At 37.7% G+C, this 14,366-nt stretch overlaps 1 protein-coding gene across 3 annotated transcripts in view; it reads right to left on the bottom strand.

Annotated features, from left to right (window-relative positions):
* CAMSAP2 (calmodulin regulated spectrin associated protein family member 2) overlaps positions 1 to 14,366 on the bottom strand; it is a 111,765-nt gene that overhangs the window by 41,314 nt on the left and 56,085 nt on the right. For 2 of the 3 annotated variants that reach the window (XM_031035788.2, XM_006740486.3), the window contains exon 3: positions 9,369 to 9,530. The exons of the other annotated variant lie outside the window; for it this stretch is intronic. In XM_031035788.2, the coding sequence (XP_030891648.2) occupies positions 9,369 to 9,530 (162 nt within the window). The remainder of the gene's footprint in view (positions 1 to 9,368; positions 9,531 to 14,366) is intronic. 3 annotated transcript variants of the gene reach the window in all.

Below are 14,366 nucleotides of genomic sequence, written 5' to 3'. Positions count from 1 at the left end.
CTCTCAGCCTCAGATGCTAGTCTGAACAAAAGCTACCTCATAAAGCGATTTGAGGTATTACAGCTCTAAAATGGTCCCCATTGATCCCCCTGAGTGTGGGCAAGACCTAATTTGCTTCTAACCAACAGAATACAACTAAGGTGATAGGCTATCATGTCAGTGATCATGTTACATAACATTCTAATTTCCATCTTGCTAGCCGACTCTCTTATTGGCTTTGATGAAGCAAGCTGCCATGCTGTGAGCTACCCTATGGAGCAGAGACAGTAAGAAACTGAGGCCTTCAGTCCAACTGCCTGCACTGAGCCCTGCCAACAACCACATGAACTGGGAACTAGATCCTTCCGTAGCCACACTTTCAGATAATACTGCAGGCCTGGCCAACGCCTTGCCTGCAGCCTTGTCACAGACTCTGAGCCAGAGGATGTAGTTAAGCAGTGCCTGGTTTTGTAACCCACAGAAACTGGTTAATACTGAAATAATAATAAATAATTAAATAAGTAGCTGAGACAATACAGAGCATAAAAGAAATAATGTGTAAAACATACCAAGTAAAGTGGATACACAGCACATACACCATAGATAGAAACTACAGCCACTGCTTATAAACAATATATCCCCAAAGCAATACCAGATAGCTGAATGTCTGTAAAGGGCTTCAACAAACCCTAATAAAATACTTTAAGCTGTTGTAATGGTATCAATCATCCTAAATATCAAAATCATGATTATAAGAAAACCTGACACATTGATAATTCATAAACTTTCATAATAGGGAGAATAAAAGAAAACTTTAAGACATGTTAAGACATGCCACGCTATTAACCTACTTAGGTACCCAAGACAGAGAAATGAAATAATTAGCTTAGTGACTCTCAAACCGGTTCCCAAATGCTGGCTACAAAGTTCTACCACTGAAGCTGAATCATGATATTTTTTGTGCAACTCAAGGACAGAAGTTAAAGGAATGTATCACAGAGCTCATGATGACTTTGAGGTAGTTCACTCCCTGAACCAGTGTTGGGGACTAGTAAACTAGAGAACAATATAACAAATAGTTGGCTTTAGCCATATGAATTAAAAATAAATTTGCTAAAATGATATATTAAATTTAAAATATCCATTAATTTAAAAATACTCACTAGCTTTTATTTTTTTTTTTCATTATAAAATATAAAATAGTAGGGTGCCTGGCAGGCTCAGTCAGTAGAGCACACGATTCTTGATCTCGGGGTTCTAAGTTCCAGCCCGAGGCTGGGTGCAGAGATTACTCAAAAAAAGAGTAAGAATAAAGATAATTTAAAACACAAAATTGTAATGTGTGTCCTTGCTTTAATATAAGTCTAAAGTTAGTCAATATTTTACCTTCCTCCTGAGCAATACAAAAACCTTACAAAGGCTTTAAATCAAATCACCTCCTCTCATCTCCATGTTATTTCACCTAGAATTATAGTTCTTCCTTCTTATGGGTCTCAAAATTAGTAGGATTTTCTGTAATACTTATTTACATTTACTCATATGTACACTGATTTTGCTTTTTATCATTGCTTCCTACATCCCACCTCTTTCTCCTAGGTTCAATTTCCTTCTTACTGAAGTACCACCTTTTTAGTAGTGCTTTCTGCAAGGGAAGTGATGAACTGTCTTTCTTTCTTTGAACAAATCCTGATTTCACCTTTAATCTTGAATAAAAGGTCTAGAACCCTAGGTTCATTGCTATTTTTCTTCAACACTTTGTAGATTTTGCTGCATTGTCTTCTGGTTGCATACATTACTGTTAAAAAGTCTACTATAGTCTAACTGCCATTCTTTTAAGAGACTTTTATTTTTGGAGTTCTGCAGATTTATTACTATACATGTGTCAGTGTGGATTTATTTTAATTTATCCTGGTTGGAACTCACTGTGTTTCCTGAATTTGAAAGTTTCTTTGTTGTAGAAAATTTTATATCTTGGGGCACCTTGGTGGCTCAGTTAGTTAAGCATCTGCCTTTTGCTCAGGTCATGACCTCAGGATCTCGGGATGGAGCCTGCAACTGCTCAGTGGGGAGTCTGCTTCTCCCTCTCCCTCTGCCCCTCCCCCTGCTCGTGCTCTTTGTCTAACAAATAAAATCTAAAAATAAAAAAAAAGAAAATTTTGTTATCTCTTCAAATATATTCTCTCTCCCCCACTTCACTCTGATAATCTCTTTTTGGAATTCCAATTAGGCCTATAGACCTATCTATGAACCTTGATTTCATATATTCCATCTCACCTCTCTGGGCTTCATTCTGGGTAATTTCCTCTCACTAACTCCCTCTTGAACTATGTCAAATCTTCTATTTTAAACTTCTGATTTTCAATGACTAAAATTTTTCATTTCTAAAGTTATATTTGGTTCTTTTTCCATTATGCCCTCCATGGTGCTTTTTTTTTTTTTTTTAATTTTAGTGAACATATAGTGCAATATTGGTTTCAGGAGTAGAACTCAGTAATTCATCACTTAGATACAACACCCAGTGCTCACCACAACAGCTGCCCTCTTTCATACCCATCACCTATCTAGCCTATCCCCCACCCACCTCCCTCCCATGGTGCCTTATTCTTTCCTATAGTTGTTATTCCATGTTTTATTTTCGGTCATTTAAACATTTATTTTTACAGTCTTTTTCAGACTGTTCCACTCTCTGAAGTTCTTGCAGTGTAACCGTCATTTGTTATCTTTACTCACTCTCATATGTGCTAGATCACTTCTTCATGTGTTTCATAATTTTTGATTGTCAGTACTTTCGCATCTGAAGCGAAGATACTCCCTCCCCCACTGCCTGAAGGACTTGTGGCTTTGGGTGTGGAAGTGAACTTTCAGAGTATTTTTAAATTTGCTTCGACTCTGACAGGTGCCAGAAAGATATCACTGGCCGGGTACTAAAATTCTGGTAATGTGTTGCTTTCTCCCTTTTTTTCTTGCTCATCAGTTGGGTGCTCATGTTCCTACATGGTCATTCAAGGAAGCCTCTTTCCCAGACCTAGACAGAGACTCACAATCAGCCTAAGACAATCATGATAGCCTCGTTCTTCTTCCTAGAAGGTGGTTTAGGTATAGGCATGAGAACCAATCTTAGTCAATGGGACCGCCTGGTGGGAGGACCGGCTGAGGGAAAGTCTTCCTTGTAAATAGAAGAGTCCAGAAGACCCTCTCACCTTTGCTAGACATTGTTCTGACTACATATGATCCCTGGAATCATTATACACCGCTGCCATTATACAACCATGAGTGGAAATATCATATACAGTTAAGAATAACAAAAGATGGAAAGCCCCTGCATTCTTGTTGACACTGCTGAGCCCCTAAATTAACTAACCCTGGATATGCCCTACCTCCAGATATGCTGCTATGTGAGATAATAAATCCTTTAAGCTACTTGTAGTTGGGTCTTCTGGCACTTAAAAGCATGCTCTCCCTTTTACTGAGGGTACAGCTTTTCATGTGTCTTAACTTTGTGCGTCTAAACAGGTTGTAGTTCCAATGTCCCACAGCAGGCAAAACTAAGACCTTATTCTTGTGTCCCAGTGATTTTAAAACTCCAGTCTAGGGGCACCTGGGTGGCTCAGTTAGTTAAGCGTCTGCCTTTGGCTCGGGTCCTGATCTCAGAGTTCTGGGATGGAGCCCCGCATCAGGCTCCCTGCTCAGTGGGGAGCCCGCTTCTCCCTCTCTCTCTGTCCCTCCCTCCCTCCCCGGTTCGTGCTCTTTCTCTCACTCTATCTCTTGCTCTCTCTCAAATAAATAAAACCTAAAAAAATACAATGCAATACAATAAAATAAATAAATAAATGAATGAATGAATGAATGATTCCAGTCTAGGCTCGGCAGACCACTGGAGAAGGCCACCAACACTTTCAGTCCCCACTTTGTTTCTGGCACCTGAGAACTTCCTTTTCTTTCTTTAAAGCACAGCTATATATTATAAACTCTTCTAATTACATTTTATCAAACATGTTGAGGTGTTTATAACCAGGAGAGTTGTAGTCTTAATCTAACAGGAGAGTTGTAGTCTTAACCTGACATGTTGCCAAAATCACTAATATTTTCTGTCTTGGTAATATACGTATTATAAGGCAGTTTTATAACTTACATTCATCTTGAAGCATTTTGGTCAATTTACCAATTGTGTGGTGGGGAAGGTTAGGCAGAGTGGGGTGATAGGACTAAAACCAGTTTTCTGACTGGGAATATTTATCTTTTTTTGTTGTTTTGGGGGGTTTGTGTGTGTGTGTGTTTTGTTTTTTTTTTAAGTTAAAAAAGAAATACTTTCAGGGACACCCAGGTGGCTCAGTCAGTTAAGCGTCTGCCTTCGACTCAGCTCATGATTCCAGGGTCCTGGGATCAAGCCCCGCATCAGGCTCCTTGCTCAGCAGGGAAGCCTGCTTCTTTCTCTGCCTGTCTCTCCCCCTGCTTGTGCTCTCTTTCTCTGACAAATAAGTAAATAAAATCTTTAAAAAATTTTTTTAATTAAAAAAATACTTTCTAATTCATTATCATATAGTTGTAATTGATCTATCAATTTGGAAATATCTTCATGATTTTTTAAAAAGTTTTTTTATCTAATTCTGTTCAAAAAGTAGACTGGTCACATATTAACATTTTAAACCACTATTCATTCATTTATTTATTCACACATTCAAACAGCTACTTACTGAATGCTAGTTACATGCCAGACATTGTATTAGGAGGCTAGGGATACAATGATATATAAATCCAGAATGATCCCTATACTCATAGAACCAAAAAAAGGGGCAAGAGACCAAAAAAAAAAAAAAAAAAAGCAATTCATTAGAAGAGCTGTAAATAAAGATGTGAGAAGAAAAGAATGGGACAGGGGGGATCTATTTTAGAAAGGCTGGATGTATCAGAGAGGTAACTTAAGCTGAGACCTAAAGATGAAAAGCTGGCCATGATAAAAATAGAAAATACAGCATTCCAGACAAAGAATAAACAATACAAGCAAAGGCCCTGTGGTTGGAGAAAATTTGGTATGTTTGAGGAACTGAAAAAACAGTATGGCTGAAACATGTTGAACCCAAAAGAGGGGTTTTAAGATAAAACTGGAAAGAGAGGTAGGGCCAAATAATGTAAGGTTCATGTGTTCATAACTTCTGTGTACCCCTGCATGGATTTAGTCATTTAGTACAATCTTGTCTTCTGTGGTTTTGCTTGTTTTTAAGTTCAAATTCATTTTCAGCCAATAATGCTGAAGTTAGCCATGTTATTCCCATTTTTCTATGGTAAGTTTTTTATACCTATGGGTGTATTATCCAGAAAAAATGGCAACTTAGGGTGAACCAAAATAAGAGCCAAAAGGAGCAAATACATACTAAATCTGAGAGTCCAGAGTGAAGTCATGATGAGAGAATAAATAATGAACTGGAATTGGTAGACTGCAGCAAGAAAAAAATACACTAGGAGGTTCAGGTTGAATCAAAGGGTTTCAACCTTTATCTAAAAACTGAATAGGGTGGATATGGCTGCATAAAGGTGGTAAACATTCCCAGTTAAGTGAATTCTTTATCCTTCTAGAGAATCCCAAAGTTCTAACATGCCTAGCTTAATTCTGTAACTTTATCTACCTCTTCGATTTATTAAATATCATCTCTCTGCCAAGCACTGCACTAGTCTAGGCACCAAGACTAAAAAAAGATGGGCACTGTACCTGTCCTCACATAGATTATTCTAGTTTGTTTAAGCGATTTAGCAAAGTAATTACAAACTCTCAAAAGTGCTATGATGTAAAGAAATGGAGTGTTACAACAGAAAATAAGACATGACAGATGCCTACTTCAGATAAGGTTGTGAGGAAAAAGTGCAATCTAAACTGAGAAATGATGAATGGAAGCCACACAAAACCTTGGGAGATGAGCTGCCCAGGAACAGGAGACATGATCAGAGACCCAGGGATGAGGCATACAGCTGGAATGAAGTGAGAGTAGTGAGAAAGGAGAGCAGTGGCCATGAGCCGAGGATGGAGAAGTACACAGGGTCAGATTAGATGGTACTCTGTAGGCCATGGCACATTCTGCATTTTCAATGAAAACTGAAGCCCCTATGGGTTTTAACAAAGGAATGACATGATTCAAGTTACATTGTAAGAAGACACTCTAACAGAGTTCTGGTTCTGGTAATAGCGGAATAGCATATATTACACTAAGCTTCCCAGAACTGCAATTATAAACCGGACAAAATATAAAAAGCAACTGTTGAAAGTACTGGAGAACAACCAAAAGCAGGCAGAAATGGGAAAGGACATGACCTTTGAAAGAAAGGAACATGTTGAGTGAAATCTATGTTTCTATGGCTTTCTCCTCAATCCACACAATGCACAGTGGCTAGAACTCAAGCAGAAAACTAGTCTCGTTGGAATGAGGAACTGAGGGAGAAATCGGAGACTGTGAGAACGGCTAGACTTTGAGGAAGAGTATCCTGGGAAAGAAGGAATCACTACGAGGGAGAGCCCAGCTCCATGTAGAAGCTGCCCTCAAATCCCTGGCTGAGCCCTGAACGGTGCAGGTGGAGGAAGACCCCAAGGAGCACAGAGGGGGGACAAGTGCTGGCAGGCTGAAGAAGCGGCCTGCTGCAGAGGACACGGTGTGGCACTCCAATCCTGCCAACACCTTGGGTTCTCCACTGAAACTTTAGAAGGGTCACACATGATTTAGAAGACTGAATTTAAGATGAGTACAGAGAAGTATTACTGGATTTGTCAAAATGGAAGCCATCTTCCAAACCAACTCAGGAGCAATCTCAGGAGGATAGGAATGGGGATGGGAGAGAGAGCAGAGAAGGCGAGTGAATGAGTAAACAACTCTTTGGAGAGGTTCTGTGTATGGAGGAATGGGGTTGTATCTGGATTGGGAAGTTTTGTTTATCAGGATGGGAAACACTACAGTAAGTCTATATTCTTGGGAGAATGACCCAATAGGGAGGGAGAACTGGATGATGCAGGAGAGTGAGGGAATAACAGTGTGGTCCACACACCAGTAGCATTAGCATCACCTGTTCTTAGAAATGCAGACTCTCCACCCAGACCCCAGACCCATCAAGTCAGATCCTGCATTTTAACAAGTTCCCAGGTGACTCATACGCACATGAAAGCTTGACAAGAACCAAAGCAGAGGATCAATGACCAGGACAAAAGAAGAAAGAGCTCTAGAGCAATAAGTAAAGAGAAACTGCCCTTTAACAGGATGTGGGAGGGGCAGATTCTCTACTTTAACAGCAGAAAAGAAAGAAGGAGTACTGATGCAGAAAAGTTTACAGATTTGGTGGCAAGAAGAGAAAATTCCCACCTGATGGCTCCCCATCTCTGGTCTCAAAAAAGGATGAGGCAAGGTCCTCAACTGACAGTAACAGGGGATGGATTATAGAAAGTGTGAGGACTAGAGAAGAAAGGATGAAATCGCCTTGAAATGTGGGGAAGTGAACTTCTTAGGGACACACTTCTTAGCCTGGCAGTAAGCACTGAGTGTCCATTTGAAGTTTGTACTTACAAATTTAAAGTGAAACTGGCTTCCTTGTGTAAATTTCTCCAGCAATATTTATCTCCATAATATCTCCAATATTTATCTCCATATCTGCACCCTAGACAGAAGGTGGATAACTGAGCTCAACCAGGGTTTTATCAGATGAATCACAGGGAGGGAAAAGGAGGCAGAAAAACTGACAGGACTTGCAAGAATCTAGTTCAAAAAGGAAAAAGCCTGTAAGAATTAACGGGCTCAATGGTTTGGAACTCATGATGAAGCTGAACACTGTTAATAGCAGGGGGTATTAGAGTAAGTGAAGGAATTATTTAAGAATGAGATGCTTGCAAATAGGATATTAAGGTTATAACCTGATGATGAATAGGTCTAGGATGTGACCATAATTCTCCACAGCTAAGGAGGAGTGCAGAAAAAGATCGCTAAAGATGAAGAAATAAAGGAACTCCAGGGGCAGAGTATTAAACGGGCCTTCCACATTGATACTGATAATGATGATAAATGAAGTTTTTACATTTATAGCTTCTTGTTATGCAAGCATTCAAGAAAGGATACCTCAAGATATAACCTTGTTAATCTGCTCAGGTCTTGCTCATGGATAAGGTTTCACTTTCTCTGGAGTAATAGTTGCAAATGAATGCAAATCAAGAGGAATTAACTACTCAATCTGGCAAAGGAAGTGAGAAATTGACAATTTAAGCACCTTCAGAGCACAAATAACTAATCACAGTTCCATAAAAATTTCCAAAAGGAATCTACAATCTTATGCAACTTAGTCAAGCAAACCTAAGAATCACGTAATGGGAAATAGGACAAAATTATTTCATTCTTGTATTCAAAAAATATTTACTCAACACTCACTGTGTATAATACCCTACTCTGAGTGCTAGGAATTTTATAATTACCTGATATGAACTAAATCATTATTAAATGCAATTATAGATATTGCAGAATATATAGAAATCTATTTTAATGGAATTTTTTTTTTACTCAAAAGGTAATGGGAAATTTTAAGTAACTTAAACAACTTTAGCTTTCATTTTGATTTAAAACAAAAACAGTAATGGAGTGTGCCTTAGTCTGTTCAGGCTGCTGTAACGGACATAACCATAGAATAGGTGGCTTTTAAACAACAGAAATTTCTTTCTTTTTTTTTATTTTTTATTTAAATTCAATTTAGTTAACATATAGCGTATTATTAGTTTCAGGGATAGAATTTAGTGATTCATCCATTGCACATAACACCCAGTGCTCATTATATCAAGTGCCCTCCTTAATGTCCCTCACCCAGTTACCCCATCCTCCCACTCACCTCCCCTCCAGCAACCCTCAGTTGGTTTCCCATAGTCAAGAGTCTCTTATGGTTTGCCTCCTTCTGTTTTTATCTTATTTTATTTTTCCTTCCCTTCTCCTATGTTCATCTATTTTGTTTCTTAAATCCAACATATGAGTGAAATCATATATTTGTCTTTCTCGGACTGACTTATTTCGCTTAGCATAATACCCTCTAGTTCCTCAAAGTTCTGGATGCAGGGCAGTCCAAGATCAAGGGACCAGCAGATTTGGTGTCTGGTGAGGGCCTGCTTCTTGGCCATCTCCTTGCTGTGACATCACATGGTAGAAGGAGCAAGGGAGCTCGCAGGGCCTCTTTTATACAGGGGGCCTTAATCCCATTATAACCTAATCACCTCCCAGAGGCCTCACTTCCTAATATCATCACACCAGGGGTTAAGATTTCAACATAAGAATTTTGGGCAGAGAAAACCTGCAATCTGTAGCAGAGTGGCAATGCATAATTGAGGATTTCACTTTTTCTGGTTATGAGACTCATTTTCACTCGAGTGAGTATATTCCTACCTTATTAATCCAGTACATGACAGCATCCTCAATATCATAGGGCAGATCCGTGGCTTGAAAAAAAGCTGAATACTGTTGAGCACACGCAATTACTTTCTCTATACTGACCATTTCTACGGTATAAGCCATCATTAGCGTATCTATCATGGCCAAATGAGCACTCTGCAAATATAAAACAAAAACAGTTTAAAAATTACACTTAGAAACTGCTGTTTATGTATTTTAAAATATTAATAGTAATTCCTAACAAACAGTAACAGAACTAAAGACTACAGAAGACAAGCCTTAAGAAAGTACAAATGAGATGAGCTAACTGAACCAAACTAATTTATCATTGAAATAATTACTGAGGATTTTTAAGACACTCATATCTTCTACTCAGAAAATGTTCCTTTTCCTGTTTTTCCTATTTTTAATAATGTTGCAATCATTTACTCAGCAATATAATTTACAAACTTCAAAATGCTATGTCTGGTGCGCTGATTATTAATGGTACTAGTCAATTTTCGATCTTTGACTATGCTCTTGCCTCGGGCTTCACATCCGTAGAATTCTATAGATTCTACTTCTAAAATGTCTCTCAAATCTACTGATTGCCATAGTTCCAGTGCAGACCATCAACATTTCTCACACTTGAAGGAGACAAAGAACTCTCTAACTGATTCTCCTGGCTCCAGCTTCTTCCTCATCGTATTCACCCAGCAGCACAGGACTTCCAATCTTTCCTTTGCCTTTTTTGTTTGGTTGGTGTTATATATGGTTGCTTGTTTTTAAATACAAAAGTGTTGTTATATGGTGATCCCTAAAAGTTCCAAACATTACAAGGTACATAAAGCAGAAATTACCTCTCTCCTAGTCCTCCTCCCCTAGCAATGGGTACAGTTTGGTATGTATTCTTACAAAAACATTTAATGCACATCAAATAGGTAAACATTCACATTGTTTCCTATTCTCTGGCATTACAAACAATACTACAATATTATATTTCTCTAGAGATAATTCTTTACTGTGGGGCTATTGGGCCCAAGAGCAGCCACATTTTAAGTCTTCATAAATACCCATTAATCTGCTTCCTAGAAAGTTTGTGGCAACCTTTATCTCCTGTCAAGAATGTTATCACTGTGCCTGTTTCCCCACATTTTTTGCCAGCATTTGATATCATTCACTTTTTATCATATGTATCAGTCTGAAAGGTTACCAAAATACCCACTCTTGTTTGACTTTGCATTTCTCTAAACAAGGATGAGCATCTTTTTAAATGTTAAACAAAGAATTTGTATTTTTTCCTTGGAAAACTGCCTCCTCATATCTTTTGCCTGTTTTTCTCTTTGGGATGTTCATCTTAATTTCTTGATTTGTTAGAGCTCTTTATATATTAGGAACATTAGCTCTGTGTCATTCTGATAGCAAATACATTTTCCTAGTTTGCCCTTGGATTTTCAACTTTGTTTAGAGTATAGTGAGCTATAGGGAAGTGCTAAACATATTCCTGGTAAAATCTCTCAATCTTAATGTTCTCCTTTATGGCTTCAGAATTTACCTCATGTTTACAAAAGGCTTCCCCCCACCCCAAGAATATGGAAATATTGTCCTCTTTTTTTCCTATTACTTTCAATCTATCTAGAATTTGTTTTTGAAGACAGTATAAACTAGGGCTCGTCATTTTTCCAAATCAGATTTCATCATATCATTCTCTCATGAAGTTTACCTCATTTACTTTATAAAAGTCTAAACTCCTTAACAGAGGTAAAGTTCTTTAACAGTTGGTCCCTATCAGTCTAGACTTATAACTTAACATTTCTTTCCCCCAATCCACACTCCTTTCAAAATAGCCACAGAAGACTGCTGTTTCCCAAATCTGTCACCAATTTTCAGGTTTCCATGCCCTTGCTGTTGTCATCTTCCTTACAATACAGACTGAAGTCCTGACATTGGCCTGATTGTCACCTTCATTCTAAAGGTTTTTTCCAATTCATTTCCTGATCAAAATGACCCGTTTTTCCTACAGAATGAGTATAGGTTCCTACAAAATAGTGTTTGTACTTGCATTAAATTCTGACTTATGTGAAGAAGGGCATGGACACTGGTATTTTTAAAAAGCTCCCCAGAAGCCAGGCTGAGAATCACTAACTTATCTCACTATAGTAGTCACCTGTACACAATACTATTTCCCTAGTGAGGACGTGAGACTCTTGAGGGCAAGGACATGATCTTAGTTATCTTCATACTTCCTACACCTAACATGGTACCTGGCAACTAGCAAAAGCTGGAAAGAAGGAAAGAAGCAGGGTGTCTGGGTAGCTCAGTTGGTTAAGCGTCCGACTCTTGATTTTGGCTCAGATCATGATCTCAGGGTCATGAGACTGGAGCGTGCTTAAGATTCTCTCTCTCCGGTGCCTGGGTGGCTCAGTTGGTTAAGCGACTGCCTTCAGCTCAGGTCATGATCCTGGAGTCCCGGGATCGAGTCCCACATCGGGCTCCTGGCTCAGTGGGAAGTCTGCTTCTCCTTCTGACCCTCTCCCCTCTCATGCTTTCTCTCTCTCTCTCTCTCAAATAAATAAATAAAATCTTAAAAAAAAAAAAAAAGATTCCCTCTCTCCTTCTCCCTCTGCCCCTTCCCGTTCGTATGCTCTCTCTCAAAAAAAAAATAAAATAAAAATTAAAATAAAAAAGAAAGAAGGAAAGAAGCTAGTCTGTGGGTCAACGTAAGGAATGAAGAGCTAACTTTACACTGGAGCTTAAGAAAGAGGGTTTTGACTAGGAGATGACAGACTAGCCTGTCAAAAGGTTAGCACTATTTATAAAAAGGCAGATACTTTATCTTAATAATGGCAATCATAAAACCAATGGTAACTCCTACTTAATAAGTCTAACTTATGTGCCAGATACCATGCTAAGTACTTCATTAATATATTAGTTCTTTCATTTCAAATCTTTTCTTTTCTTTTTTTTTAGATTTTATTTATTTATTCATGAGAGAGAGAGGCAGAGGCAGAGGCAGAGGGAGAAGATGTGGGACTCAATCCCAGGACCCTGGGATCATGACCTCAGCCGAAGGCAGACGCTTAACCGACTGAGTCACCAGGCGCCCTCAAATCTTTTCTGAAATAAGGCTGGAGATAATATACACTTTCTATAACCCTCACAACTCTCTAAAGGAAGTATCATTTACATTTTATATGTGAGGAAGCTGAAGTTCAGACAATTAAATAGTTTGTCCAAACCTAATGTGCTTTTTCTACTGTATCATGCAGTTGGCAGAAATTAAGTCATTTGGTTAGGCAAGAAATATGTTTTGGAAATGGTAAATGAACATCATATGCAAGAAAGAAAATAAACATCCATAATTGTTTCAAATTCAGATCATATTTTCATATTCTACCTTATCTGAGAAGTCTTTTCCAGACTGCTATTGCCCAGATAGCCAGTTATTCCTTCAGACTTGAAGTGGCACACTGTATCAATTCTAGCATTTCCTTTCACTCAAGTCATTTATCTGTATGTGTCCTATTAAACTCTAGCCCTAGAGAACAGAGATCCTGTCTTTTTTTACCTTTGTTCCTAGCACAAAAGCTCTTAGAAATTAGTATTTAAGAGAATTAAAAATTTTAGCATAACTCTTTTGAACAAAAATGAGAAAACATTTCAAGAGCCATAAAACCATTTGTGTACTCTTTATTAAGATTCTTTCTCCCAGCAATTTATTCTACAGATACAACTTGAGAGGAAAAAATAACTATGTGAATGAAAGTGGCCATTATATTACATATATCAAAAAGGAAGGAAACAATGTTACAACCATAATGAGTAATTTATGGTATCTTAAACTATTTAACAATAGGAGAATATATGCACAATACAATATGGAGGGAAAAAAACAAAACTGCACATAATAATGTTCAAGATATATATACACACATCCCCATATATGCATACCTATATGTACATCCATACATGTATGGATATACACATATAACATATAAAACAGGAAGGGAAAAGCTGCAAAAAAAACTTACTTGGAAACTACCTTGTTATAGTAGGTAAAAAAATGCATATAAAATCTATCATTTACTTCAAAAATTAGGATACTAAACACTAAGTATAACTAATTAGTAATACATTTTCAAAACAAAAACATTTTCTCACTTCACTAATTACTTCTACAAATTCAAAAACAAATTTTTAAGAATTTCACTCTTGTCCTTACAGTTATTTCTATATGATATTCAGCCACTTTTAAACTAAAAAGTTTAAAACTAAATAAGTAAACTAAAAGCTTTCAAATTTTAGTATGTTTTTTTTTTTTTTTACCCATTAACTTTACAATATGTGATAGAGGTAAATTAAAAATTACGTAAAACAGAAAGAAAGGGAAAAGCTGCAAATAAAAAACTTAGTACATAACGTAAATATAGCTGCAGATAAAGCTGCAAATAGAAGAGAATATACATAAATGTATCTAGAAAAGATCAATAGTAAAAAAAAAAATAAACTCTAGGCTACAATCAGTAATTTATATCTCTAAATAAAATATACATATGTAATTTCTTACCTAAAACATTAAGATCAAAATAATAACGATGACAGCTAACACAGGGTACTATGTGCCATATAATGTTTTCAGCATTTGTATTAAACTCATTTAATACAGCAACCCTGTGAGAGGAACTATTATTACATTTATTTTACAGATGAGAAAACTGTGTAACCTGTTCAAGGTTACTCAGCAAGGAGGTAGTGATGTAGGGATTCAAACCTAGAAGTCTGACACCAACACTGCAGACTCATCTGGATGCTCCCCACGCAGTGTGCATATTGCGTAGGAGGCGAGGCTGCAGAGGCAGAAGTAACAGCTGCCACCACCAGGTGGCAGAGTAGAATGGGCCGTCTCAGGGCAGCAGTATAAAGACTGCTTACGGAATAAAAGCAGTTCCAATGGAAAGGAAAGGATACAGAATCCCAATGAATTTACTTAACAGACCTTAAAGTATCATTACA

Source organism: Leptonychotes weddellii, chromosome 6 (assembly GCF_054177405.1).
Source record: "Leptonychotes weddellii isolate Sample4059 chromosome 6, ASM5417740v2, whole genome shotgun sequence".
Classification (NCBI taxonomy): Eukaryota; Metazoa; Chordata; class Mammalia; order Carnivora; family Phocidae; genus Leptonychotes; species Leptonychotes weddellii.
This window is presented reverse-complemented; position numbering and strand designations above follow the sequence as displayed.